A 27,966-nucleotide genomic window follows, 5' to 3' on the forward strand; every position below is an offset into this window, starting at 1 on the left:
GTAGTTGATTTCTAATCTCATAGCGTCGTGGTCAGAAAAGATGCTTGATATGATTTCTATTTTCTTAAATTGACTGAGGCTTAATTTGTGACCCAAGATGTGATCTATCCTGGAGAATGTTCCGTGTGCACTTGAGAAGAAAGTGTAATCTGCTGTTTTTGGATGGAATGTCCTATAAATATGAATTAAATCTATCTGGTCTGTTGTGTCATTTAAAGCTTGTGTTTCCGTATTAATTTTCTGTTTGGATGATCTGTCTTTGGTGTAAGTGAGGTGTTAACGTCCCCCACTATGATTGTGTTACTGTCGATTTCCTCTTTTATAGCTGTTAGCATTTGCCTTATGTATTGAGGTGCTCCTATGTTGGGTGCATATATATTTATAATTGTTATATCTTCTTCTTGGATTGATCCCTTGATCATTATGTGGTGTCCTTCCTTGTCTCTTGTAACATTCTTTATTTTAAAGTCTATTTTATCTGATATGAGTATTGCTACTCCAGCTTTCTTTTGATTTCCATTTGCATGGAATATCTTTTTCCATCCCCTCACTTTCAGTCTGTATGTGTCCCTAGGTCTAAAGTGGGTCTCTTGTAGACAGCATATATATGGGTCTTGTTTTTGTATCCATTCAGCGAGCCTGTGTCTTTTGGTTGGAACATTTAATCCATTCACATTTAAGGTAATTATCAATATGTATGTTCCTATTACCATTTTCTTAATTGTTTTGGGTTTGTTTTTGTAGGTCCTTTTCTTCTCTTGTGTTTCCCACTTAGAGAAGTTCCTTTAGCATTTGTTGTAGAGCTGGTTTGGTGGTGCTGAATTCCCTTAGCTTTTGCTTGTCTGTAAAACTTTTGATTTCTCCGTTGAATCTGAACGAGAGCCTTGCCGGCTAGAGTAATCTCGGTTGTACGTTCTTCCCTTTCATCACTTTAAATATACCATGCCACTCCCTTCTGGCTTGTAGAGTTTCTGCTGAGAAATCAGCTGTTAACTTTATGGGAGTTCCCTTGTATGTTATTTGCTGTTTTTCCTTTGTTGCTTTCAATAATTTTTCTTTGTCTTTAATTTTTGTCAATTTGATTACTATGTGTCTTGGCGTGTTTCTCCTTGGGTTTATCCTGCCTGGGACTCTCTGCACTTCCTGGACTTGGGTGGCTATTTCCTTTCCCATGTTAGGGAAGTTTTCGACTATAATCTCTTCAAATATTTTCTCAGCTCCTTTCTCTCTCTCTTCTTCTGGGACCCCTATAATGCAAATGTTGTTGTATTTAATGTTGTCCCAGAGGTCTCTTAGGCTGTCTTCATTTCTTTTCATTCTTTTTTCTTTATTCTGTTCCGTGGCAGTGAATTCCACCATTCTGTCTTCCAGGTCACTTATCCGTTCTTCTGCCTCAGTTATTCTGCTATTGATTCCTTCTAGTGTAGTTTTCATTTGTTATTGTATTGTTCATCTCTGTTTGTTTGTTCTTTAATTCTTCTAGGTCTTTGTTATACATTTCTTGCATCTTCTCGATCTTTGCCTCCATTCTTTTTCTGAGGTCCTGGATCATCTTCACTATCATTATTCTGAATTCTTTTTCTGGAAGGTTGCCTGTCTCCACTTCATTTAGTTGTTTTTCTGGGGTTTTATCTTGCTCCTTCATCTGGTACATAGCCCTCTGCCTTTTCATTTTGTCAATCTTTCTGTGAATGTGGTTTTTGTTCCACAGGCTGCAGGACTGTAGTTCATCTTGCTTCGTCTGTCTTCCCTCTGATGGATGAAGCTATCTAAGAGGTTTGTCTGGACCAGCTCCTTGACATGGTAGAAACAAAAGCACCAGGAGGTTGATTTAAATGTGAATTTTTCAAAGGTTGCCTGCTTTAGAGTCCCAAAGGAAACACCTGCATGTAAAAACAAACAAATAAATAAACAAATAAGCCAGCAAACACACTCTTCATGGGAAAATCTTAGTCCCAGGACTGATGGCAGCCTGGATTGTTTCAGAATTTTTCCGCTGAACAGGAAAAGTGAGGGCCTACGGAAGAGAGACTCTTAGCTCCAAGGGGTTTGGGAATCCCTGCATTTTGCAGCAAGAATTCTCAACCACTTTGCCACCCTAACAGCTAAGGGATGCCACACACTCCTGGCATTTACTGGGGCTCACTTGGATAGTAATTTTCAGGAGGAGGCACCCCTTTTAGAAGAAGGCATGATTTTAGGAGGATGTCCAAAACTGATCTGTCCTAACAAGGACAGATCATATCTTTAAAGTAACTTTGAAATTACTTGAAATTAATTCTTCCAAGTGCAGAAAGCGGGTAGAAAAGATAATGTCAGCCTAATATTTCAAAACAAAAATAACTATTTCAAATTATTTTTTAAATGTTATTTTCCAAATGAAAGTCATATAGAAAATAGTGAAGCAGTGGGGAAAGGAAAAGAAAATGCCCCAAATGTGACTTCTCAGGCAGAATAAAGACCCAACTGTTTTTTCCTACATCAGCCAAATTGTTAACCCCTGTATGTGGATGATAAATCAGTCTTTGCTTCCAAAGGGCGAGTAATAATCAAATCATTCCCCAGAAATAAAAACGCACTTCCTCAACCTTGATTTGCATTTGGACTTCAAAAACCTATGACAGGAATAGGGTCAGCTATGTGCCTTGGCCAGGAGAGCGTCTCTGAAACAATTGTTTGAATTATAATGTTGAAAATGAGTGCTGACCTCCCAGAAGTAGAGAGCTTTACAAGCATTTCCCTTAGTTTCTCTCCAGCACCTTGTCCGGAATTCCACACCCTGGCGGTGCTCAGACCTTAACAAACATGTGGGCAGTGAGTGAAAATGTTAAGAAGGATGATTGATCCATTGATGCGTCTCAGTAGAGGTGATGTCGAAGGCTCTGATGTAGCCATCACCAGCACTATTACAACCTTGGGGGAAATGTTTTGACATGTTAGTGGAAACCAGATGATTTTACAACTGAAGAGTTTGTAAACCTACAAAAAGGGACGCTACATCAGGCAAGGTTCAGCTGCAGAAAACAGAAAACATCGAGCCATTTTAAACAGACAAAAAGGGACTGTAAGGAATTAGGTGCTCCCAAAATTATCAGAGGGCTGGAGGAGTGTTCCAGGAAAGACTGAGAACAAAACCACACGGCTGGCCCTGCAGAGGGGCCACTGCTTGTGCCCCAAGCAAGAAGGTGAGGGAAGTGGGCTGCCCTGGAACTGCTGACCAGCAGAAAGACCATTCCCTTGGTCCAAACCACACACTAGTGCATTTAATTGACAGAACTTAAGTCTCAGTCACAGCCAGTTCCTCCTGGAGGGCCCCAAGTGCATGTTAGCTGTTGGCCTTCGAGCTACGGGAAAGCGTGTAGCAAAGAGGTTGCCAAGGCCTGGTCCAACATTCCTACCATGGCACGGGGTAAAAGCAAGATAGAGAATTACCAGGCAGAGCAATATTTGGGAAGCATTTGGGGGAACTAGTGGAGGAAAGCATAGCAAAGAGGAAGATGGAAGCACCGCTCAGAGCTCAGTCCCCACCCAGGCTGCAGGCTGGGTGCACTGTATTGTGTGTGATGGGCTGTTTATCTTGCTGGCGTCTCTCAGCTGACAATGAAGCCAGTTTCCTTTGTTCCAGGTGGACAGTGGTTACTGGAAGGAGGCCAAGGGATTGGAACAGTTGTTCTGACGGCTTTCATTTTCAGGGAAATGAAATATGATCTGGAAGGCCCCTCACTGCCTGAGATAGCATACAGCACGTCTGGGGCCTTCTCAGTAAACTTGTAAATCCTATTATTAATGGGAGTCTCTCCTGCTCACCTCCCCCCTCCCTCCCCCAGCGTCTTATGGCTTTGGCATGATAGTTAGAGACCAAGGCAAAGCACAAGGATGCCCTGGCACTGCGTGATGTGCCCAGTTAAGGGTATAACCAACTTTTGCTTTCATTGGGAAGCAGATGGTTGGATTTGGGGGTTTTGTCCTTTACCAGAAGCAACCTGCCGTTGCCCTCTGAACTAGGTGCCCTGTGTTGGCCCTGACCCCAACACCATCACCTCCTAAACATCCCACCTAGAACTGCCTTACAGATGTCTCCCCATCTCAGCCTTTCATTTCTTTCTCCTGCCTCTGCCAGCTAGTTTAAGCTGCTAATAAGCCTGGCTTGATATGTTATCTCAAGTTAAATTATAGTACATTGTGTTTTAACAGGGGCCTTTAATCCCAGGGAAATATCTGGTAATGGGAGATCAGGCTCCCTGGTTGAGGCTGAGGCGGAGGTGGAGGTGTTTGGTGGTGACGTGAGCCTTTTGGTGTAGTCCAGACCTCAGCGGGCTCGTGGCTGCCTGCAAAGATGCTTGTTAATCCCACAAAGATGGAGGCCTCTTGGCAGGTGGAGAGCAGGAAGTAGATTCTCGTTTGCAGATTTTGGGGGTGGAAGGCCAGGTTTCAGGACCGCCTAGTGACCCCACTTGGTGCTAGGCCTCCCCTGCTGAACTTTCCCTCCCGTGCCGGCAGGTTCCCACTGGGCAGGAGACATACAGCTTCCCTTCCTTAGTGAGCACGCAAGTGCCATCTGCCTGCCTGTTCCCTCTGGTTCCCTGTGCTCTGGACGCTGCCTGCTCCTGCTCTTGGTACCCGCCTACTCATCCTGCCTCTCCTGAGCTCTGAGAACTCTTAGCCTCTTGACTAGGGCAGCCACTTACCGCAGGCCAGTGTCCCCAGCGTGCTCTTGGTATGGACACCTGTAGGGGAAGGGAAGGAAGCAGGATTGGACAGAGTTAAAGGTCGGGCTATGGTACAGGAACTACAAGGCCTCAGCTGACCCCACGGGGAGCTCTGTAGCTCACATGGCCCTGAAGAGCTGTCCCGGGTTTTCGAGACGCGTCTGGGCTCTTATCCTCTAGCACTGGCCAGTCCCTAGGTGTCCTTGGGAGAGGCAGCTCTCTTTAGCCAAGGACAATTCCCAGCTAGGGAGTTGCCACTGCCGGTTCCCACTAATGCCCGGGGAGAGCGAGGGCGATTCCCAGTTGGCACCTGAGGGCTGGCGGCGTGCCCAGCAGCTCGGGAAGGAGCCTAGAGTCCTGAGCAGCGTAGCACCATCCACCCCACGCTACTTCCTCCCAACCCTAGTGTCCCACTGTGGCCCTTGAATTCCTGCAGGAGCCGAAGGCCAGGGGACAAATGACAACACCCCTTGGTAGTTGCTACCCCTTCATTTCCTCTAGCAAACATTTCTCACGTGCAGTGGAACCACTGCATCATATTGCATTTAACATACGCAAATTCAGTAATATAGACCCTGTAAGACAAAGGAAAGAAATTTAAATATTGCAAAAAAATAGCTTTTGTCTATATTCTGTTCATATCATGCGTTACAGGTGATCTGTTTCTTTTTACGTATTGTTCTGTAAGATGGTACACACAGGCCATGCATGCTGTACCATGTGGACGATTTAAGGACTTTTCAGTGGTTTAACTACATGATTTTTCCCTTCTCTGCTGCCATTGGCATCTAAGCCCCACATGTGACTACCTGTGTGAGGCTCTATGGAGAAGAGAAAGGTCGATTAACTAGTGCTTGCCCCGAGGTGCTTTTGCAGACTAGCGGAGGAGACAGGTAGAGACGTATGCAGCCGGTTGTGCCAGTGAACTTGGATGGGAACAGGAAGTCTTCCTGAAGGTCTCTTCCTGTCTGTCCCACGGCTGCCAGAGGAAGCCTTCTAAAACACATACCCTTGTTTAAAATCCTTCGGTAGCTCCTCAGGGCTTGGGCATAAGACTCAAACTCTTAAGCTTCCGGCTCAGGACTCCTCTGCTCTGGCTGGCCTGGGCACGCCCTTCTAGCTGGTGCTGCTTCTCCAAATCCACCCCTTGGCTCCGGCCCTACATGCCCTTCCCAGACTTGCCCTGTGATTTCACATCTCTGCGTCTTTGCGTGTGCTCATCCCTTTGCTCAGGACATCCCTTCCCTCCGGCTTAGTGCAGGCCAAGGTTTCTCAACTTCAGCACTATTGATATTTGGGGCGGGATAATTCTTTGTACGGAGGGCTGTCCTGTGCATTGTACGACGGTTAGCAGCACCCCTGGCCTCTACCCACCAGCTGCCAGTAGCACCTCCCAGTTGTGAGAGCCAAAAAATGCCTCCAGACATTGCTGAGTGGACCCTGGGGGCAAACCTGTTCCCAGTTGAGAACTGCCTCTTCAGGCAATGCTTTCAGAACTCGGTTAAGCATCATCTCCCCGAGAATCTTTTCCTCGACCCCACGTCTGTGGTCTGACTTAAATGCCGTCCTTCGTGTTCCAGTAGCACCCGGGACTCGCCCCGATCAAAGCCCTTACTCCCCATTCTCCCTCTGGGGGTTTATATACTATTTCCCCCGCTGCCCTCCTCAAGGACGGGAATCATGTCTTATTCATCCTGGGAGCCTCAGCACTCAGAATAAGAACCAGCGCATATTAGATGCCGTGTCTCTATTTTTCGAGCAAATGAACAAGCAAGTGTCAACCAGAAGTGACTCCGGACCTGAGACTTGAAAATATGGGGCAGATTTAGCTCTGAGCCAGATAAACAGTTGATTTCACTGGCTTATCAACACTGTAGACAAATGCACGTTACCGTTTGAAGTTCAGTCTAAATGGTGGTTATCAGTTAGGATGCTTTGGCTAAAATAACAGAAAACTGAACCCAACTCAGACTGTCTCTACTCATTAAGGGCATGTATTGGGTACAGTAAATCCGGGCCTGGTCTGATGGATGCTCCCGTTCCTTTTCTCTGCATTATGCAGTGCTGTCTCCCTCATGCTTTGGGTTCATCTACAGGTTGATTCTCTCCTGTAGGAAACGGCTGCAGCAGCCTCAGGCCTCGTGTCTACATACTGCGTTGGCCAACGCAAGAGAGAATATCTCTTTTCCCAGCCATGAAACGAAGCTTATGGGTTTTACTCTAACTGAGCCACTGTAGGTCAAGTGCCCACCCCACCCCTGTGTCAATGGGGCGTGGGGAGGAGGGGGCTTATACTGATTGATTTAACCCAGTCAGACCTCAGCAGCAGAGCTGGGACAGGCTTAGTCCCTGCCGGGCCCCCCGCCAGAGGCCCTGTCTGAGACCCAGGGAGAGGAGTGGCTGGATGCTGAGGCCATCACAGTACCTGCGACTTGAGGAACATCAATCTTTGGGCCTTTTAAGGGGCAAAACCAGCACAGTCCTCCATGTCACTTGTCCCTCCAGTCTCAGTTGTGGGACAAACACATCTTTGGTTGACCGTCCATAAAGGGAAAGATCAGCATGGCGATAAGCCCATGACCATTTCTCCCTGTGGGCTTGGGGAGTCCTGGCTAGGTTGTGTTTTGGAGGCGGAGTGACCAAGAGGGATTTTGTGAGTCTGTCTGGCTTTTTCAAGAGGTGGGAGGAGGAAGAGCAGATCTGAGTTGGTGGCAGGGAGAGCCTGTTTGGCTACGGATTCGTGTCGGCTCTCAACATTGAGCCTCGGAGTCCCCTTGCTGCCTGCAGGGCCAACTCAGCTAAGAAGATGAGAAGAAGCAGGTGACGACTTGTCTCAAGAGCAAAAAGCAAAACAGCTTCCCACGAGAGAAAGCCATTCTTGTGTGTTTACTTTCAGGTTGATTCCTTAAAAGGTATTAGTCATTAGTTGACTCTGGCTCGTGTATCATCGCCAACATTCACAGTCAGTACTGTGTAATGGTTATGCTCATGGCCTCTGGAGCTAAGCTGGGTTCACCAGCTTGGCCAGACACTGGCAGTGTGAAGCTGGGCTAGTTACTTCACCTACCTGCTTTAGTTTCTGCACCTGGAAAATGGGCATGCAGGTTGAACCTGCCTTATAGGGCTGTTGTGAGGGTTAAATGAATTAATGCGGGTAAAGCACCTAGAAGATGCACAGTGGACGTTAGCTGTTGTACCTGTGGCTAACAGATTCCATGAGGGAGAGAGGGATACTCTTTCTTCTGTTTCTTTTCCATTCTAGCACTTTAGACATCGCAGGACTGCTGTGAATTGTCTCACCCACTGTGATATTGTGATTTATAATAAGAAATAGATCATTTGGTCTTAGTCCATGTTGCTGGCCCCGGAGCTCCAAAACCCCTTGGGATTTCCTGAGTGATGGGAGCATTAAATGTCCTTTATGTTAATGAGGTGACCTAGAAAGCACCTAAGGATGGGGGCTGGTTGCCAGTGGAGCCCACCATGTGATTAAGCGTTGGAACTTTCAGTCCCACTCCCACCCCCTGACCTCCAGGAAGGGAAGAGGGGCTAGAGATTGAGTTCAATTTCCAGTGATTAGTCAATCGTGCCTATGTAATGAAGCCTCCATTAAAAACCTAAAAGGACTGGGTTCGGAGAGCTTCCGGGTTGGTGAACATGTGGAGTTTGGGGAGAGTGGCACCCTCAGAGAGCATGGAAACTCCTTGCCCTTCCCCATAACTTGCCCTATGCCTCTCTTCCATCTGGCTGTTCTTGATTTATATCTTTTAATAATAAACCAGAAATCTAGTACGTAAAATGTTTCTCTGAGTTCTCTGAGCCATTACAGCCGAACCTGAGGAGGGAGTCGTTGGAAACTCCAATCTATAGCTGATTGGTCAGAAGCACAGGTGACAACCTGGACTTGCGACTGGCATCTGAAGTGGTTGGTGGGGTGGGGTGGGGGGCAGTCTGGTGGAACTGAGCTCTTAACCTGTGGAATCTGATGCTCTCTCCAGGTGGAATCAGAATTGAGTTGAACTGTAGGATGCCCAGCTGATGTCCAAGAACTGGATGTGTGGGGAAAAACTCACACAATGGTGATCAGAATTGTACACACTAAAGAGAGGATTGTATTGCTCAAAGAGTGCCTTTCTCCAGCATGATGGGGCTGGAGAAGGGCTTTGTAAAGGGTGCCTGAGACCTTCCCCCCGTTGCCCCAACACAGGCCAGACTTCCAAAGGTGACCTCTAAGAGCACGCTTTGCCAAACCCGGGGTTGCCAGTGGTTCTAACTTGGTAAATTTGACTTGCTCAGTAATTGAATTTCCACTGCTCTGTGGAGGGCAGCAGGTCATGGGGGAGAAAGAGAAGAGGATGGAGCCGGTTCCTGAGACGCCTGCTTCAGGATGAAGATGTTTTGCTTTGGGAGCAGTGAGTAAAGCTGAGACTTGTCCATTTGCTGAGGACATTGGACACCTTCTTTTACCCTTGATTGTCCATCCCCATAATTTCAGTGTAATTCTGGGTCACTCTTTGGAAGATGAGAAAGAAAAAGAATGTCCCTCTTTCTTTAGAAATCTATGAGAGACCCTGTAAGGTTTTTCTACTCACCTGAGACAGAAATAGCATGCTGTTTTCATGTCCCTGTAGCTTGGAAGTGATTGTGGGTCATCCTTTGGAAGGCAATCAGAGTGAAACTTGAAATTTTGCTGAGATTTTTAACAAATTCTTTTTGTACAACCTGTCACAGAAGAGAAATCATTAACCATTATTTTGAACCCCCCTACCTGTTCTGAGGGATACCAATCTCCCTCTATTGTCAGAGAAGGTTTTGAGATGTAGGCTCAGGAGGAAGCAGACCCTGTGTCGTGATAGCTCTTCTCCTCACAGGGGAAGTGAAAACTCCCTGAACTTTGGTTTCCACAAGTGGCTTTGTAAATGTCTCTGCTTACTCAGTGACAAGCAGCACTTGCAGTGGGGCTGTAATAGCCAGAGCAGACATTGAACGGAGAGAAGCAGTAGTTTTGTGTTGCCCAAGGGACGCTGTTGGTGGAGAGAAAGATGGTCATGGAGCCAGATCAGTTCATCATGGCCATATGGCCCAGAGATGTATCTTGCTGAAACCCACACTTGATCTTGGGGCTCTTGCTGTGAAGATGCAGAATTTGCTCACAATCCGTTCTCCATGTTAGATAGAGCTGTGATTGGCACTGAGTTGACAATCAGGGTTTTGGGGCAAATTTTAGAGAGAAACTTCAAATGTTTGTGCTTCAGAAATGAAGTGCCTGGGTGGGGCAAAGTGCTGTTGCATACACTTGTGTGTCCTGGAAAGTATGACCTTGTAAGACACCTGTCCACTTTGGGGCTCATAACTCAAGAAATTCTAGAATAAATGGCTTCCAGAGTCCTTCATCCTTCCTCTTCAATTCCATTCTAGATAAGACTGCCTAATTCATTTTAGACATTTGGAATTGTCTTTTACTGTTAAAGACTTTTGAGCAGAAATTCTCCAGGCTTCTTTTAAGATTGATTTCCATCCATTCATTCATTCAATAAGCATTTATTAAAGTTCTACTATTTGCCATTCTGGGATGCAACAGGACACATCACAAAGTCCCTGCCCTCATGACACTTATATTCCAGCAAGGGGAACAGGTAACAAACACGTAAGCCCATAGATATACAGCACAATGTCAGAAACGCTATGGAGGGACACAAAGCAGGGCAAGGCGATGGAATATTGAATATAGAAGAACGTAGAAAATATAGAATATCAGGAGGTGCTCTTCATAGGTTGACCAAAGTAGGGCTCTCTGGGGAAGTGACTTCTGAGCAGGGACCTGAAGTGAGGAAGCCAGCCAGGCTGACCCCCAGGGGAAGAGCATTCTGGGCAGAAGGTATAGCAAGTTGAAGGGCCCAGAGGAAGAGGCGTGCTTGAGGAGCTCAGAGAACATCAAGAGACCATGTAGCAAGATGCCCTTTCTTGGTAAAGGGTCTCAGCTCTGACTCCTTCCCTATATCCCCACATGTCACTATCTGCAAGTCCTATCAGCCCTCTTCCAAAATGCATCTTGAACTTAGCTGCATCGTCTTTGTCCATGACCACCCTAATCCAAGCCCCTGCCATATCTCTTCTTGCCTGGATTATTACAAGAGCCTTCTAACTGACCTCCCATAAATTCCAATCACATTTCAACCCTGCTTAAATTTCTTCAACACTTTCCCATTGCCCTTTGAAGACAGTCCAGCCTTCTTACCATGGCCTTCAAGACCCTACATGATCTGGCCCCTGCCTGCCTCTCCATCCCCATCTCCTGACAGTTGGAGCTTCAGCCACATGGTCCATGTATTTATTAGTCAGCTCGGACTGCCATCACAAAGTACCACAGACCTGATGACTTAAAACAACTGACATTTATTTTCTCACAGTTCTGGAGGCTGGAAGCCTGAGATCAAGGTGTTGGCAGGGTGGCTTCCTTTTGAGGGCCGTGAGGGAAGGATCTGTTCCAGGTCTCTCTCCTTGGCTTCTAGCTGGCCGTCTTCTCCCTATCTTCACATTGCCTTCCCTCTTTACATGTCTGTGTCCAAATTTCCTCTTCTTATAAGGATGCCAGTCGTATTGAATTAGGGCCCACTCTAATGACCTCATTTTAACTTATCTCTGTAAAGACCCTATCACCAAATACAGTCATAGTTAGGACTTCAACATAGGAATTTGTGGGGTCAGGGTAGGGGTGGGGACACAATTCAGCCCATAACAGTTACTTTTCTCTTCCTCAAATACTGTAAGCTTTTCCCCATCTCAGGACTTTTCATAAGCTTTCCTATGATCTTCACATGGCCACCCCATTTTCCTTCAGGTCTCCATAAATGTCACCTCTTCAGAGAGGCCTTCCCTACCATCCCCATCAAACCAGCTATGACGCCAACCCATGTTGTTTGTTTCATTAAGCCAAATTTATATATGATAACGTGTACGGGTCTTTAGTGTACAATTGGATGGGCTTTGACAAATGTATACACCCTTGTAACCACCAGTGCAATCAAAATGTAGAACATTTTCATCACCTCCGGAAAGTTGCCTCATTTCTCCTTTCAGCCAGTCTTTACCACCACGACCTCAAATGGCAACCACTTTTCTGATATCCACTCTCATAGTTTTACCTGTTCTTGAACTTCATATGAATGGAATTATTCAGTATGTACTCTTTTGTGTCTGACTTCTCTTGTTCAAAATTTATCTATGTTTTTGCATGTATCAGTAGTTTATTTTTTTGTTACTGAGTACTATTCCATTGTATGAATATACCACTATTTATCCATCATCCTATTGTTGGACATTTGGGTTGTTTCCAGTTTGGAGCTACTAGGAAAAAACTGCTGTAAACATTTTCGCATATATGTTTTGTGAACATATGTACTGTAGTCTAAATATGTGTGTCCCCCTAAAATTCAAACTTTGAAATTCTAACCCCCATTTGTTGGTATTAGGAGGTGGGGCCTTGGGAAGGCGATCAGGTCGTGAGTGTGGAATCCATGAATGGGATTAGCGCCCTTATAAAAGAGATTCCCCCAAAGCAACCTCGCCCCTTCCTGTATGTGAGGATACAGTGAGGAGTGTGCATCCTGGAAGAGGGCCCTCACCCAACCACGCTGGCACCCTTGGACTTCCAACCTCCAGGACTGTGAGAAATCAATTTCTGTTGTTTATAACCCACCCAGTTTGTGTTATTTTATTCTAGCCGCCGGAGCAGACTAAGACAATATGTTTTTATTTATCTTGGATAAAGATGTAGGAGTGGAATTTCTGGGTCCCAATGTAGGTGTATGTTTGACTTTTTAAGAAACTACAAACAGGTTTACAAACTATTTGTGCTGTTTACCTTCCCATCAGCACTGTGACAGTTCTAATCCTACTCCTCAATCTCACCAACATTTGTGATTAATCTTTTTAATTTTAGCCATTCCAGTGAATGTGAAATGATATAATTTCCCTAATTACTCATGATGTTGAGCACTTCTTCGTACATTTATTGAACATTTATGTACCTTACTTAATGAGGTGTCTATTCAAGCCTTTTGCCCAATTTTTAAATGATGTTGTCATTTTGTTATTTATTTGTAGGAATTCCTTATATATTTTGGATACAAATCCTAATATTTCTTCTGGTTGGTGGCTTGTCTTTTCATTACTTGTCTGATAAAAAAAAAAAAAAAAGCTGGTTTTTAATTTTGATGAAGTCTTAGGGCTACAGAATGTGTTCTAGGACCAGGCAATACGATGGAATATTTTCCAGAAAGAAGATAATTAGGGTTCCTAGCAGGGCTATCATTTCCTTCAAGTTTGTTCCCATGGTGTGTCAAAGAGAAGCTGAAGGCACATGAATACTTAGCCACTGTGTGGGCCTTCCTAGGTGTGCGAGACAGGTGTGCTCTTTTAAAGAACGTTGAAAGGATCGCAGATGTTTACTCTGTCTGGTGGGCACCATAAAGCTCAAGCCCAGAGGCCCGTGTGTTCAGGTATGGAGAAGAAATGACCTTAAATTCTTCTAAATTCCTGCGGCCTTTGCTGCTGAGGATACTTAGATTACCAGCTCAGGTCTTTGGTCTCTTTAATCAATAGAAATTGATAAGAGACCAGACTAGGAATTCAGGCAAGGCTTTCCTGGGACTCGTGCTACAGCAGGAGGGCGTGAAAACAAGAAACACGTGCCCTTGCTCACTCCCTGAGGTGGGGGGGAGGGGTGAGCTGGTTCCTTAAATGGGATGAGGGTGAGGGCGGATCCAATGGGTCGGGCAGGAGGTGTAGCTTAGGTGGCCTGCCCACCCCGTTGGTGGTGCCGTGTGCAGGGATCATCCGCAGTACCCTGCTTTTGCTCCCGGCACCTCAGAAATGGTTTGTGTCCTTTTTGTATCTTATTGTTCATCATTTGCCCCAACTGCACATGTGTGTAGTTATTTTTAGTCCCTTATAGTTTCTTTGTATTCTGTTGCTGGAGATGTTTGTCCAGGTGCAAGCACTGCAGCAAAGATTCCCAGGTCTCAGCCTAGCTCACTTATACCATAAGTATCCAAAATCTTAAATATGGGCGTTTCCTCTAACCCAGTAATTCTACTTCTAGGAATTTAACCTAAGGCTAAATTTATGGTTATATGTGAAATTTTAATCACAATATACATATTTCAGCTTTGTTTCTATGGTAAAATATTGGGAAACCACCTAAAATAGTGGATAGTTAAAAAGAGGTTGTAGGGACTTCCCTGGTGGCGCAGTGGTTAAGAATCCACCTGCCAATGCAGGGGACAAGGGTTCGAGCCCTGGTCCGGGAAGATCCCCCATGCCGCAGAGCAACTAAGCCCATGCACCACAACTACTGAGCCCATGTGCCACAACTGCTGAAAACTGCACTCCTAGAGCCCATGCTCTGTAACAAGAGAAGCCACCACAATGAGAAGCCTGTGCACCGCAACGAAGAGTAGCCCCCACTCGCCGCAGCTAGAGAAAGCCCGCACACAGCAACGAGGACCCAATGTAGCCAAAAATAAGTAAATTAAAATAAATAAATAAATAAATAAATTTTTAAAATGTAGGTTGAAAACTCGATATAGCAGAATGCTATGAACTCTTTTAAGGTTATTTCCTATAAATACATATTTTTATTGACAGATATTTATTTGTAATATTGTATAAAAGATTTCCAAATATTATATATAATTCCATTATATATATGTAAATCCATATATATTCATATATATAGGAGGATTTTTATATAATGGGATGTTCAATTTATATATATTTATAAAATATATATGTGTGTGATTATTCTGTTTATAAAATCATGACCCAGATGGCTCTGAGAAAGTATCTAAACTCAAAAGAACTATGTCGACAAAAGTAGCTTTTAAATACTTCTACTTCTTTACTCATATTTTCACATATTGATACAAGAAAACTATCGTCATGCCCAGTAATACTTTTTCAACTTCCTTAATTCCTTTCCCATTCACATGCTTTATTGCTGCTTTTGCATCTCTCTCCAAAATCCCACTAAAAATATCCTGCCGCCCACTCCCCTTCTGCCTCATTGCCCTCCCCCACTTCCTCTTCTCCATCACGAAAGCCAGAGAATCTTGTGGCAAGTGGTGAACTCTCCTTGGAAGAGAAAGAGGGAGAAACTGACGTGGGCCAAGTCAGCATTCTTTGTAGCTGCCTGGGGTGGGGTGATGGGTGAGGTGGGGGAGTAGAGAGGAGAGTGTCGGTGATGTGCCACCATTCATAATCTTCATCTTATTTCATATGCATAGAAAACATCTGGAAGGGCATGCACAAAGGTCAAAATGTTAACATTAGTTATTTCTGGTGGTAGGATTAGAATGGATTTTAATTTTCTTCCTTTTGCTTATCTGTGTTTTCTAATTTTCTACCATGAACAGACATTCCCTGATTAATTTTTTAGAATTTTTATTGTATATCTTGATCAATTTATGAAAATCGTTTTAAAAAAAATGTTCCCCAGTGCTTCTCTGGAGTATGAGGTTGGAGAGGCTAGTATGATAAACTCCAAGTTAAGGAGGTTTAAAAATATATTCTCTGTCCCAGATACGCCACTGAATTTGTACCCAAGCCAGCCATCAGTCAACACTGGGAGATGTGTCTTTGTGCCTGTCTCCCTCTTTTTGTCAAATAAAAGCAAAAGGTATTTTCAAAATTGTACAAGTTAGGAAGAAGGACTTGGAGCAGGTTAGGCCAATTGACACATACACCTTATTTGGAAAATGGGTACAACCATACGGCCCTCAGGGATTGGTGAGGGACCACAAGTGGAAAACCCAGCACAGGGCTAGCATATCACAGGTCCTCAAGTAATTTTGAGCACCTGCTCTGTTCAGTTCTTTTGCTTAACAGGCAATTACTGGTTTCAGCTTTGGGCTAAGCTCTGAATTGGAGGCTGTGGATATAACAAAAAGACACTGACCCAGCCTTAAAGGAACCCCCAGCCTGTGGGGAGGAGGAGATAATATGGGAGTGTCTGCCAGACCCTCTTCTAAGTGCTTGATATTTGCATACTGATGCTTTACATCCTTATAGTAATCAATAAGGTAGATTTTCTCAATTATTATTTTATAGTCTGTCCTCCTGGTCACAGATATCTGTTCATCCCTCTGCCAGAGCCAATATCTGTGGTACGGTAGTGGACCTGTTTATGTATGTAGTGAGTAAGAGCTTGGGTGCTGGGAATCAGGCTCTCTGGGTTCAAAATGCAGCTCCATCAATTATGGGCAACATATTTGATCTTTCAATGCCTCAGTGTCTTCATCTGTAAAATAAGGATAGGCATAGTTGTTGCCTCATAGATTACTGTAAGGAAAAAATGGATCTATATAAGGCACTTATAACAGTGTCTAGCACATAAGCTATTAGTAAATGTTAGCTGCTGTTATTATTGTTGTTGTTGTTATTTGTCTCCTTCTATAGACTGGGAGCTCTTTGAGGGCTGGGACACTATCTTATTTATTGTTGTATCTGCAGATCCCAACCCAGGGCCAAGCACAGGGTTGAAATCAATGATTATCTGTTAAGTAAAAGAACAAACTTATCACTACTCATATATTGATATTTTGAGGTAGGGAAGGAGGTGATACAGAGGGGGGGAGGGATTCCCCTTATGAGTGGACATCAGATTCCCCCCAGGCACGATGATTGTAGGAGGAGTCTGGGCTCTCTTAGAGCAGATAGCATCCAAGAAATCAACCTAAATCACAGTAAATGTGAGAACCAGAAGGGACTTCCCCAGACCATGGTTAACACTCCCATTTTTCAGGTGAGGAGCCTGAGGCCTAGGGAATTCACGTGGCTCGCCTGTGGCTCTGCAGTGTTGTGGGAAATCTGTTAGGGAATGAGGGCTCTTTATGTTAACCTCAAATTCTTTCTACTCCATGGGCAATTGACAGAATTTTTTATTTTGGTTCAATTTCACAAAGCTTTCTTGAATGCCAAGTGTCTTGTGCTAAGTTCATGAGAGACAAGTGAAATGGGCTCAGAGAGCGTCCAGACTTGCTCAAGATTAAATAAGCAAATCAAGTGTGAAGAGGGGAAATCCCAGGATATAATGAGAGCTCATCTTGTTTCCATCTATAGATATCAGGAGGCTAAAAAAGCAAGTGAGAAGAGTGGGAAAAGAGGAGTTCTTTAGCACCAACCTGTTGAGGTCATACTTGGGTTATGACTCTGGCCCTCCAGTTAAAGGGAGCCCCCTGCCCACGCAAAATGAAAACTCGGGGCGGGGGGACGTGCAGGTTGATTTCCGTTGGGGTGTTACGGGGTAGATGCAGTGGGATTCTGGAGAATGTCTCCACCTCCCCAGCCAAGATAATATCTTCCCTGAGCCTTACTCAGAGAACCCCTCCCCGAACTCAGTACAGCCCCACCCCAGGGCTCCTGGGAGAATGGGTGAGTAGGAAGTTGTTGCTAAGAAATATATTTTTGCCCTGCTGAAGTCACAACTATAAATTCACATAATAATCGATCCACCAGTATGACTGGAAATGCATAGCCCAGCTCAGGTGTGGGAAAAATCATAGCCCTCCTCAGCACCATTAATCTTCCACCTGGGAGTGGTTTAGCACTAGGCATCCATTATTTATCCGGGGGACTGGGGATGTGAGGAGGAAGGGCTGTGTGTGGGTAGCAACCTGCATTGACAGGGAACTGTGAGAGGTAACGGGGTGCGGCAAGATGTGCAAGGGACAGGAGCTGGGAGAGCAAGGCTCTGCCATTGCCACCTCTGGTGGACCTTGGGTAAGTCACTTAACCGCTCTGGCCTTGAGTTTCTCATCCGTAAAATGGGGCTTGAATTAAATGGTCTCCTAAAGTCCCTTCCGGCTCTGAAATTCCATTCAGAATGTTCTAAGCGTTGTAAGAAAGTTTTTTTCAGAAGTTGCATTCACTACCCTAGAAGATATCACTGGGAGCATGTTTCCTGGGGAGCAATTTCAAGCCTTTCCCTAAAGAACCCCGATGCATAAGGGCCCCGGGGTGTCCCCAGCCCAGGGTCTGGGGGCATACACCCAGGCATGAAATGTCTTTGAGTTCTTGTTTATTATTATGAAGGTAATTTTGCACTCTACTCCATAATCTATTCTTGCATGCATTAATATAAAAATAGTATTATGAATTACTGTTGATGTACGTTGATAAATCTAGACTTGCAGGTCCACAGAGAATCTTGTCTTTTGATCTTGAACTATAGCCAAGCCCTAATTCTGTGTGATAAGATTACAGGAAATGTCTGATTTCTTTTTCATGCTTTCTGTATTTTTTCTTTCTTCTCTAATGCACGTGTATTAATACCCAAGAAAAGTACATAAATGTTTAAAACATGAAAAATAATGTAGTTCTGACCTTCCACATCTAGATTTTAAGGAGGGAAGGGGTCCCTTTAATGAATGGGTTCCCTGTTGACATTTTCTTGCTGTGCTCATTCCTATATGTCCGAGTGCTTGATCCGTGAGAAATAACGTGTGGTTGAATGAATAAAAGTAATAATAATGACAATTATGATAACGACAAAAGCTACTATTACTGTGTTTTTACCATGTGCTGCTGTTCTAAACTCTTTACCTCTATCATCTTGTTCAGTCCTTACAAAACCCTTTGAGGCAGGTCTTATTATTACCCTCATTTTACAGATGAGGAAACTGAAACATCAAAAAGTTAAGTAACTGTCCTGGTTGGAACATCTTTTCTGCCCTTTTACCTTCTCGGATCGCCTTTTAGATCTGGTCGTTGCCGCAGCATCCGCCCTGCACGGTAGCAGCTTGACTGTGTTACCCTAACAGTTCCTCATCTCTTGGCTTTGCCCTGAGGCTTCTCTGCACTCTTCTGTGGGACACCTGTGGGACCCCATTCTGCCCACCTGGCTCCTGCACAGATCTCAGAGTGCAAGGACAGTCTCTGGAGGGTCATTGACTCATTCCTCAGCGGGTCCCCAGAGGGATTAAGCCTCTGTGGCCCACAGCAATCATTAACTCAGTACCGCACCCTTGACTGGCTTTTCTTCCTTCCCCAGTTTACTCATTCTAGGCCCCCAGTCCCCAGGAATTCTTTTCCGAAATGAATTATCTGTATATAAATATACGTCTCAGGTTCTGCTTTTTGGGGCAACCTAAGCTAAGACATTGCTCAAAGTCACACAGCAGTTAAGCTGTGAAACCCAGGTAGGAGAATATTCACTCTATGTAAAATAATTATAAGCACCCAGAACCAGGATATAAATACATAAATCTTTTTAAAGGGGCATGTGTGCACGGAAGAGGAGTGTACACACAAAATCAGATAGGTTTAGGAATGGAATAACTACGCCAAATGTAAATGGACTTTTTTGATTTTTTTCCCTCTTGCTTATCTGTATTGTCTAACTTTCCTAAAGTGACAGCTGTTTCTTGTGTCATGGATGGAGAGCAGGGTGGCAAACTGATCTATGCCAGTTTATTCACGCAGAACCCTCAGGTTCTTTTAGCAGATAGTGGTAGCCATGGACATACTTGAAGTGGACGTGGGTTAACTAGTCTCTGCAACCTCACTATCATGTTATCACAAAAGCAAGTCTCAGACCAAAATCTGCCACACATGCAGACTTATTAAATAAGCATTCATTAGCAGGCAAACATAAGACAGTCCAGGCAACCTGCTCTGGAAGCTGATCAAGTCCTAGCTCTCTGCCCATCTGAGTACTGCAACTGCTCCCCGAATGGAAGGTTCACTGGAAGAAGGCAGAAGAACATTCTAGAGCAGTGGGTCTCAAACTTGAGCAGGCATCAGAATCTCCTGGAGGGCTTGTTAAGGCACCGATTGCTGGGCCCTGACCCCAGAGCTCCTGACTCAGGGGGTACTACACTTTGAGGTCTGGTTTTGTTATCCTCTCTGATAACTGGCATCAGGCAACTAGCAATTCCCTCAATGGCTGGGGCACAGGACCATTTAGGGGGATAGTCTATGGTCTAGAACACCAGCCCCTGGGGTGTAGACTACAAGATGCTCTAGATTCTTTTACCTAAAAGGCCTAAGGGTGGAGAATGTCTCTGAAAGGTTTTAGAGGATACCACTAATGTCATCAATGAAAAGCCATTTCTCATCCTCATTATGCTAATTAGCAAAGCCTGATGCATTCCTTAAGGTCCAGAAAACTGAAGTTCACAGAGATAGTTGTGTGTTTTCACATAGATAGTGTGGCCTCACTGATATAATGCTAGCTGACTACCCCTGTAGTGTGAATGCCTGGAGAGGGCGCCTAGGGTCTAATATAAATTAGCACAAATGCCTAATAACACGCGCCTAAACAACGTTTTAGAGTAAATTACAGACATCATTAATGGGAAAGAAAGTTCATTAACAAATCGATGGGCGTTTGTTTGGTCCAACAGACTGAGCCTGAAATCATAGAGGAAACCAACATCGACAGAGTGAATGAGCCCCGGGGCTATGCCCGGTCAAGGCAGGTGAAAGGCCACTCGGAGACCTCCACGCTGAGCTCGCAGCCCTCCATCGACGAGGTCCGGCAACAGATGCACATGCTGCTGGAGGAGGCCTTCAGCCTGGCATCCGCAGGACACGCAGGCCAGAGCCGGCACCCAGAGGCCTATGGCTCCGCCCAGCACCTGCCCTACTCTGAGGTGGTGACCAGCGCTCCTGGGACCATGACGCGGCCCCGGGCTGGAGTGCAGTGGGTGCCGACCTACCGCCCAGAAATGTACCAGTACAGTCTGCCCCGGCCGGTAAGTCAGACATCCCTCCGCGTGCCTGCCCTCCTCAGGTCAGCCCCGGCCACGGTGTTCCGACAGGGGTTTCAGAGCGGGGACTTTCCTGATGAGCCGCCTTGGGATTTGGAAACGAACTTTGCTGGGCTTTCACACGCCCTCCACCCAGGATCCAAGCCTAAGCCTTTTAATCCTGTGGACACAGACACACAGGAAAACCCTTATGTCCGACCGTAATATGTTTTAGAACGACTTCCCTTTTTTATCCCTCCTGTGAAGGGCTGACCTCACTCTTCATGCACTGGTTGTTTTCTACAACCCCACGTTTAAAGGCCCTGGTTTAAATGTCAGAACGTGTTGCAGAGCCCCATGTTAGGGGCCCGTGTAGCCTGGTGGCTCCCAGCAGAGGCTTTGGAGGAGGGTGCCTTGACTTTGAATCCCAGCTGACTTTGTAACTTGGGGACTTAAATTTTCTACAGGTAAAGTAAACAGGTAAGAAAAATAACTGATATCCTAGGGTGGTTGTAAAGATTAACTAAGTTGATATACATGAGGTACTAGAAAAATGCCAGGCACCCAGTACATGCCATAGAAGTTTCAGCCATGATTATCTCATTAAGTAGTAACTGTACTTCAGTATCTGAGAAAGCATCCAATGACTAAAAGCTTCCATGATTTAAACAACCATTTTAATTAGTTTGCATGTAATTAGTTCATCACCATAGCATCTACAGATATCTTTTTAAAAAGACAGTTTTATAAGCCACAGGCCATAATGGACAATGCTTTGTATATGTATAGATTCCACCCTTGTAATACTTCATGCCCTATCCCCAAGGGCTACTCATTAATAGAGCTTTATAAATTGTCGTTGTGATATGTAATTACCCAATAAAAGCTAACATTTATAGAGTGCTTTACTGTTACTAGGTACTGATCTAAGTGTCATGTGTATGTTAACTCATTTATTTGGTCCTTACTGCAAGCCTCTGAGACAGGTACTAGTTTACTAGTTTTATCCCTATCTTACAGATGAGGAAACTGAGGTTACACAGCTTGTTCAAGTCACACAGCCAGGAAGGGGCAGAGCCAGGACCCAAAGCCAGGCCATCTGGTGACAGAGCCCATGTTCTCAACCTGCCTTGTGCTGTTACATTGTCTTTCCATCGTATTATTTCTTTCATTTTCAGTAGACTATTCGGGATACCTATGGGCTTGTGGAGCCTTTTGATAACTCCAACCACCCCCCCCCCAAAGCACACACTACAGTGGCACTTAATAAACTGCTGTTACGCTATGTAACTACCTAATCTACACACTATTGTGAATTTCCTTATTCTTTGCTCCAGATTCCTCCTGACCAGGTCCCTGAGATGTCTCCCCTTCACACTTCTCCTAATCCCCTCAGTCTCTCTTTCTGTCGGAGCCCTCTCTTTGAATGTCAGTCTCTGGCCCAGCCTTTCCCTGTTGATAAAACTCTGTCAGGAGAGACCAAAGTTTATTTCAAACTGAGCCTTTGGGGCAGGGACACTTGTGCTTGAGTGCGGTCATCATCACTGCAAGGGTTTGTCCTTAAGTCGGCAGGTGCAGAATTTCTATTTTGTCTGTTCACTCCAGGGTGATCAGATCATGCTGATTAAACTCACAAAAACTACTTTATTATTAAGAATATTAACTTACAAACCTGCAGTGAGATGTTGAATGATCAGGTGGGCCAGAATACTTGTTTCCTGGTCTTTCCTGTTAATGGTCTTTCGTTAAGTAAAAGCCAATTCAGGGGAAGTACGACATTATCAGAAGGAGAACTGGTCGGTATTGGAGTCAACTTCCTCAGTCTGTAATATGCAAACCCAGAGAGCATAGTCAATAAAGGAAATAGAGTGAATGTGGGACATCTTTATTCGCATCCCATTTTCTGAGATATGGGTAGAATAAAATGCAAAATTCTTAATATAATGTTTAAGTTAAAATAGAAGACTTTGGGGCAATGCCCAGATCTCAGGAATAGGAGTTTGCCTCTGCCATCACGGAACTTTTCTGAATCTGTTCAAGAAGCACTGCCTTCCAGAAAAGTGTCAGCAACTCTGGGGCCACCACTGGCCATGCTCCCATCAGATGAGATTCCAAATATCCTTTTTTCAGAAAGAGTTAGAAAAATGCTCACTGAGCCTGGCCCATCTGTTACTTTAAAATACTTTCCCATGACAGTCGTATTATAGTTTCCACAATTACAGTTTTCTTAACTAATTGCCCATTAAATTGGTACTCTTTTTTATGGGGAAAGAAGGGATTTTCTCACTGAGATTTAGAAAACACTCTAATCTTACCACATTTATACCTACCTCTTAAAGTGGCTGTCCCCTGGGGAGAGTTACCTGTATCCATTCTATACTGATCCACACTGACTTCAGTGTCATTGGCTCATTCTTCCTGATTCCAGACATTGACCATGTCCCCGAATTTTCCCTCAGCCCAGAGTGGAATGGCACTCGCCAGCTGAATGTCCTTAGCCAGTGATCGTAACTCTGAGTCTCAGATCCCTCAGCCATAGAACGATGGCGAGAAGAGGGCTGCAGTGAGGAAGGGATGGTAATTCGTGTAAAATGCTCAGCTCGGTCCTGGCATTTAGTAAGCACCTAACACATGTTAGCGGATATTAATCAGAGTGCTTCCTATGGAGCCTAGCACATCAAAGTACTGGATAAATGGTAGTTATTGTTATAAAGATATTCTCTTCTTTTCCCTGGGTTCCACTAGTTATCTCCCTTTCCCTGACAGTTCTGAGATTACATCTTCTTTTCCTTCTACTCTGTTACATTCTTTTAAGAGCATGCTCTGTGCTCAGGGAAGCTTCACTTCTGCTTAAAGATGATTCTCAGGAATGACTGGGCCCCTCTAGCTGGAGGCCAGATTCTGGGAATCTGTGAAGAGATCTGGGTTTCAGAGAGAAACACTTAAATAACCGGGTTGAGTCTTCCAGTGACAGGCAAGAAGATGCCACAACCCACAACCATATGCCTCAATTTAACAAAACCATCTAAAAATGTCATTGTTGGAATATGAAAACTTGGATGGTTCTGTTTGTTATGATTCAGGGTTGGCAGTTGTGCCAGGAAGGGCAGAAACATTAGCATCATATACTTAAAAAAAATGAAGCCACCAAAAAAGGGAAATGGACTGAGAAATAACACAGCAGAGAGATGGGCCGTCAAACTGAACAACATCAAAGGCAGTTCTTTCGTTATTAAGGTTTCCTTTTGCCAACAAAAAAATGAGGTCCTTATTTTAATGAAAAGAGAAATGGCTAGCAGTACACAGTAGCAGTGATGATTCTGAACCCAAGTTCTTGCCAAGCTCTCTGTGCTATGATAATGCGGAAATCAGCAGACAGGGTGGCAACTTAGAATGATAACTGTGATTACTTTTCAGCTTCCAAAAAGGAAGCACTCTGAGCTCTGCTGTAGGATAGTGGGAAGCTGGTGGTTCTAAATGCACTCGGCCAGGCTGATGGCATTTACATCGTGGAGAAGGTTACTGCTGGCAGCTGGGGATTTCTGCACTGCAGTTCAGGAGACCCTTGATCATATTTTACTCCTTGAATCTGGGAGGAAATTGGACTTGACACCTAATGACCAATCCAATTTTGCTAGCAGCCGTAATAAGTCTGTGCCAAGAGGAATGAAAACATCCTGCAGCCTTCCTGTTGGTGTCGGGGATTCCGAGAAAGGGATGGGGTGAAAGCATCTTCCCCACTAGAGGCCTTACAGATGCAACTAATAGTAATAATAATAGCACAATACCAGCTGCCCTCTCTTGCGCTCCCACCCGCCGTATACAGGACATTAAGCTAAGTGCTACTGTCTCTTCTGATCGAACACCCACCCTGTGAAGTCAACATTACTATCCCCTGTGTACTCCATGGGAAACTGAGGCCTGGGGAAGTGAAGAACCTTGCCCAAGGTGACACAGCTCTAAAGGGCAGAATGGGGTTAGAACTCAGGGCTCTCTAACTTCAAAGCCCATGCTCTTTCCACCCTCTGGCCAGGTGCAGAGGATGTCGTAGCCTCTGATGAGAACTCAAATCTGCTAAACTTCAGAGTGTGATCTTATAAGGAAGCTTATCCAGTTTGATGGGATTTTGTCCATTCCTATCATTGCCCCTTGTAGGAGAGACATCTCCATTAGGATGGAATTGAGAATATTACAGCCCGTTTTCCCCCTTTCCCCTCAAAAACAAAGCAAAACAAAACCAAAAAACCCCTTCTGAAACCTTCATTAATGATGAGATATGCAGGCATATCAGGCAGGAGTTTGCATCCACCCCAACACTTGGCTTCAAGAAATGTTGCATTTCTTGTGTTTCTCCAAATCAAATTTGAATCTGTTCTGAGCTCCCATCTGGCCAAGTTTGGTGGGGCAGGAAAGGAAGGGGGGAGGGGGAATGGGAATCCAATGTCAGTTATTGCACAAAAGTCATTGGCAGCTTGCTGAAGGTGGAACAACGGGAGAGGGTCTACCCCAAGCAGTGTGGATGGGTGCTCAAGGATGGAGGGAACCCACCAAACCGAGAAGGTATCTGGAGACTGAAAAACGAGGCAGGTGGCTCCATATAATCAATGGATCAGTGTATTATAGGGTAACTTACATACAGGGTAGGATGGAGCAGATGTCGATCCAGAAGCATTCACAGCTGCACTCCACACCACAGAGGGGCCACTGGGACAATTTTACAGTTAACCTGGGGTATGGGGGTACATGCTTGGAGACAGCGAGTGCATTCCTACGTCAAGACTTATGGTGGGTAATTAGTCTTGTGGGTGGGGGGACTACATCATGAAGGTCTTTATCATTGTTTGGAGAGTAACAGAGCATAGAGGCCCCCTGGACCTAATGGTCATTAAATAATATCTATTAACTACGAAGCCCTTGACGGCAGAGAAGTGATTTACCACGCAGTACAGTCTTGGGTAGGGTCAGTGGAAGGACAGGAGGAACTGAATGGGTCCAAGATGGCATCAGTTATGCTAGCAGCCAGACAATGGAGCGTTGCCCAGCTCCCAGGAGTCCACGAAGGTAGGTCGCTCTGTATTACCTGGGACAGCCTGGGCTGGGGCTCTTTGCCTTTGGACTGCCCCAAGGAAGCCCCCCCTTGAAAACCGACAGAGTACCCAGCGTCTGGCAAATACACACCCCTCTAAGCTTAATCATTCGAGTGAGTAAGAACCAGTTTGTACAGGAAGGCTGTGTGGAAAGGGAGAGAGGGAGGTAGGAGGGGAGCATGTATCTCGGCTCACAAACTCAGGCGTGCAAGACATGTCAGTTTATTTTCCTGTAATCTTCTGGCGCCAAAGGCTCAGTCTCAGTTCAGGGTTTCCCTCCCCATCTCTGATTAAAGCTTAGTGTGCGTGTGGGGAGGGGGAGGGGGAGCTAAATGGTGCAAAGCATGGTCAGAGTGGGGAGGAGGCTTCAGTACTTGGTCCCAGTTTGCTCTCATCTAACGACTCTGGCTGATGTCCCAGAGAGGTGCTTGTTTCCATCTAGTCTGCAGGTGTTAGTCCAGGTAGAGCACAGCTGTATCCTGGTCCTCCTGCTTTCAAGCTCTCTCCAGATCCCTCCTTCCGCTCCTCCCATGCTTGAGCCTTCTCTCTCCCTCTCTCTCTGCCTCTCCCCTCTCCCCCTCTCTCTTTCACGTGCGCGTGCGTGCGCGCACACACACACACACACACACACACACACACACACACCCTTGCCCCTCTCCCCTCTCTAGCATCTTCCTTATATTTATTCTCTCCTCCACCTCCCCATCCCCCTGTGCTCCCAGATTGAGGCGGGACACAGAGCCGCTTCTCCAGACCTTACATCAGCATCTAAGCTCTCCTCTTCTTCCTAACCTAAGGGTGTTTAGAGGGCAGAGTGGTCTAAAAGTACCTCACTTCTTCCAAATCTCTTGTTTTGGCATCAACCTTCAGCCTTGAGTGCTCTAAGGGCTTCGGTTTTTGATATTCAAAATCCTAAATTCTTGCAATTCAATAGCTTGGACTTTTGAAATGCCATTAAGAGTTGGCTCTTGGGCCGTCTTTAGTGGGGGTGGTCTTCCTTCCCTGGGGCAGGAAGGTGCGATGCCCTCACTGCTTGGGGCAGGGGAAGGGCCCTGGATTCAAGGAACCGTGGTGGCAAAGTCTTGGTTACTACAATTACTATATCAAAATATTATCTTGTCTCAAAAGGAAGAGAATATCATTTATTGAGTACACACTATGCGCCAAATGTCATAGTAACATATAAAATGAGTCTTCTAAACAGCCTTTGAAATGGGGGTGTGATTCTGTTACTTTCATCACCTAACGAGAAAACAAGACACAGAGAAGGTAAGTTACTCGAGGTCAAGCAGCTGGTAAAGATCAAGCCAGGCTTCAACTCCAGTTTTTTGTTTGTTCGTTTTTGTTTTTTTTAAATTGGAGTATAGTTGTTTTACAATGTTGTGTTAGTTTCTGCTGTACAACAAAGTGAATCAGATCCAGTTTTGTCTGACTCCAAACCCCTGCCCTCTGCATCACGCCACCCTTAGCTCAGAATTGCGAGGTAGCACCCTTAACTGGCTATGTGATTTTGGACAAGTCAGTTCACCTCTCCGGGCTTCCGTATCTCCCTGTGTTAAGGTAAGAGGTGTGGTCTCCTGCTCGTTCCAGCTTGAACCTTCTATGATTCCCAGGGCCTGGGAAGCCTCAGTGTGGCTCCATCAGTAACTCCTGGTGAACTGACAGATCAAGATAAGCACTGGTTTTCACCATGGGGTCAGTCTTCAATTACAGTGCCCTCTGTTTTCAACTAAATAAGAACTATCCGCTGGAAGATTCTACTTTGTGCACCAGGACGTAAAGTTATTTGTAGCTGCATGCAGACTTAGACACTTGTTGTGCCCGGAGCAGTACTCGCAGGGTCAGCACCGTGCGGTGGAAGGGGTACCTTGCGGTGGAACCCAGCATTGTCGGCAGGAACGGAGAGGTTGGCACATTCGCTCTGACCTGAGGCTGACTTGCTGTCACAGGACAAGGGCCTCCAATGAGGGTGGGTGGCTTTGGCCTGTTGTTCCTCATGCCCCCACCAGTGCGAAGCCTGCGACCCCTGACCTGTTCCTCCAGCTGCAGCCTGCCCCTTTGACTTGTCACCCCTCTAGTGCTACCCCTGGAGGTTGATCTTCCCCCTCTGGATGGATGCACATGCACGAGGAGGGTCCAGCACACAGTGGGTCTCACCCGGGCTCATTCTCCACTGGGTTTGCTAGAAAGAATGGCCCTGACCCACCCCCTCGCCCCCTGCCCAGGAACATCAGGACTGGAACTTTGAGAAAACGGTGGTCACCTTCCCTTCTACTTTTACAACCAAACCTCTGAGCCCAAAGAGTGGCCTATTCTATTCTCACATCCAGGCTCCTTCCACCTCAGAGACCTGAGAGCTATTTATAAAGACTGCCTGCAGTTCTGAGTGCCTGATCTCCTTTCTAGCCAGAGGACAGGGAT

At 45.4% G+C, this 27,966-nt stretch overlaps 1 protein-coding gene and 1 long non-coding RNA gene across 14 annotated transcripts in view; one reads left to right on the forward strand and one right to left on the reverse strand.

Moving 5' to 3' along the window:
* KIAA1549L (KIAA1549 like) overlaps window positions 1–27,966 on the forward strand; it is a 288,634-nt gene that overhangs the window by 234,243 nt on the left and 26,425 nt on the right. For 11 of the 13 annotated variants that reach the window (XR_014250248.1, XR_014250249.1, XM_082410398.1 and 8 more), the window contains one exon: window positions 20,114–20,464. Coding sequence is in view for 11 of the 13 variants with exons in the window: in XM_082410398.1 (XP_082266524.1) it covers window positions 20,114–20,464 (351 nt within the window). In the remaining 2 variants the exon portion in view is untranslated. Of the gene's footprint in view, window positions 1–20,113; window positions 20,465–20,725; window positions 21,355–21,478; window positions 26,152–27,966 lie in introns of those variants that run through there. The other 2 variants (XM_082410400.1, XM_082410401.1) reach the window with 2 other exon arrangements.
* The window catches only part of LOC309636906, a 382,209-nt gene that overhangs the window by 92,554 nt on the left and 261,689 nt on the right, over window positions 1–27,966 (reverse strand). The window lies entirely within an intron of this gene.

Source organism: Balaenoptera physalus, assembly GCF_965194825.1.
Source record: "Balaenoptera physalus genome assembly, chromosome: 10".
In the NCBI taxonomy this organism is placed as follows: Eukaryota; Metazoa; Chordata; class Mammalia; order Artiodactyla; family Balaenopteridae; genus Balaenoptera; species Balaenoptera physalus.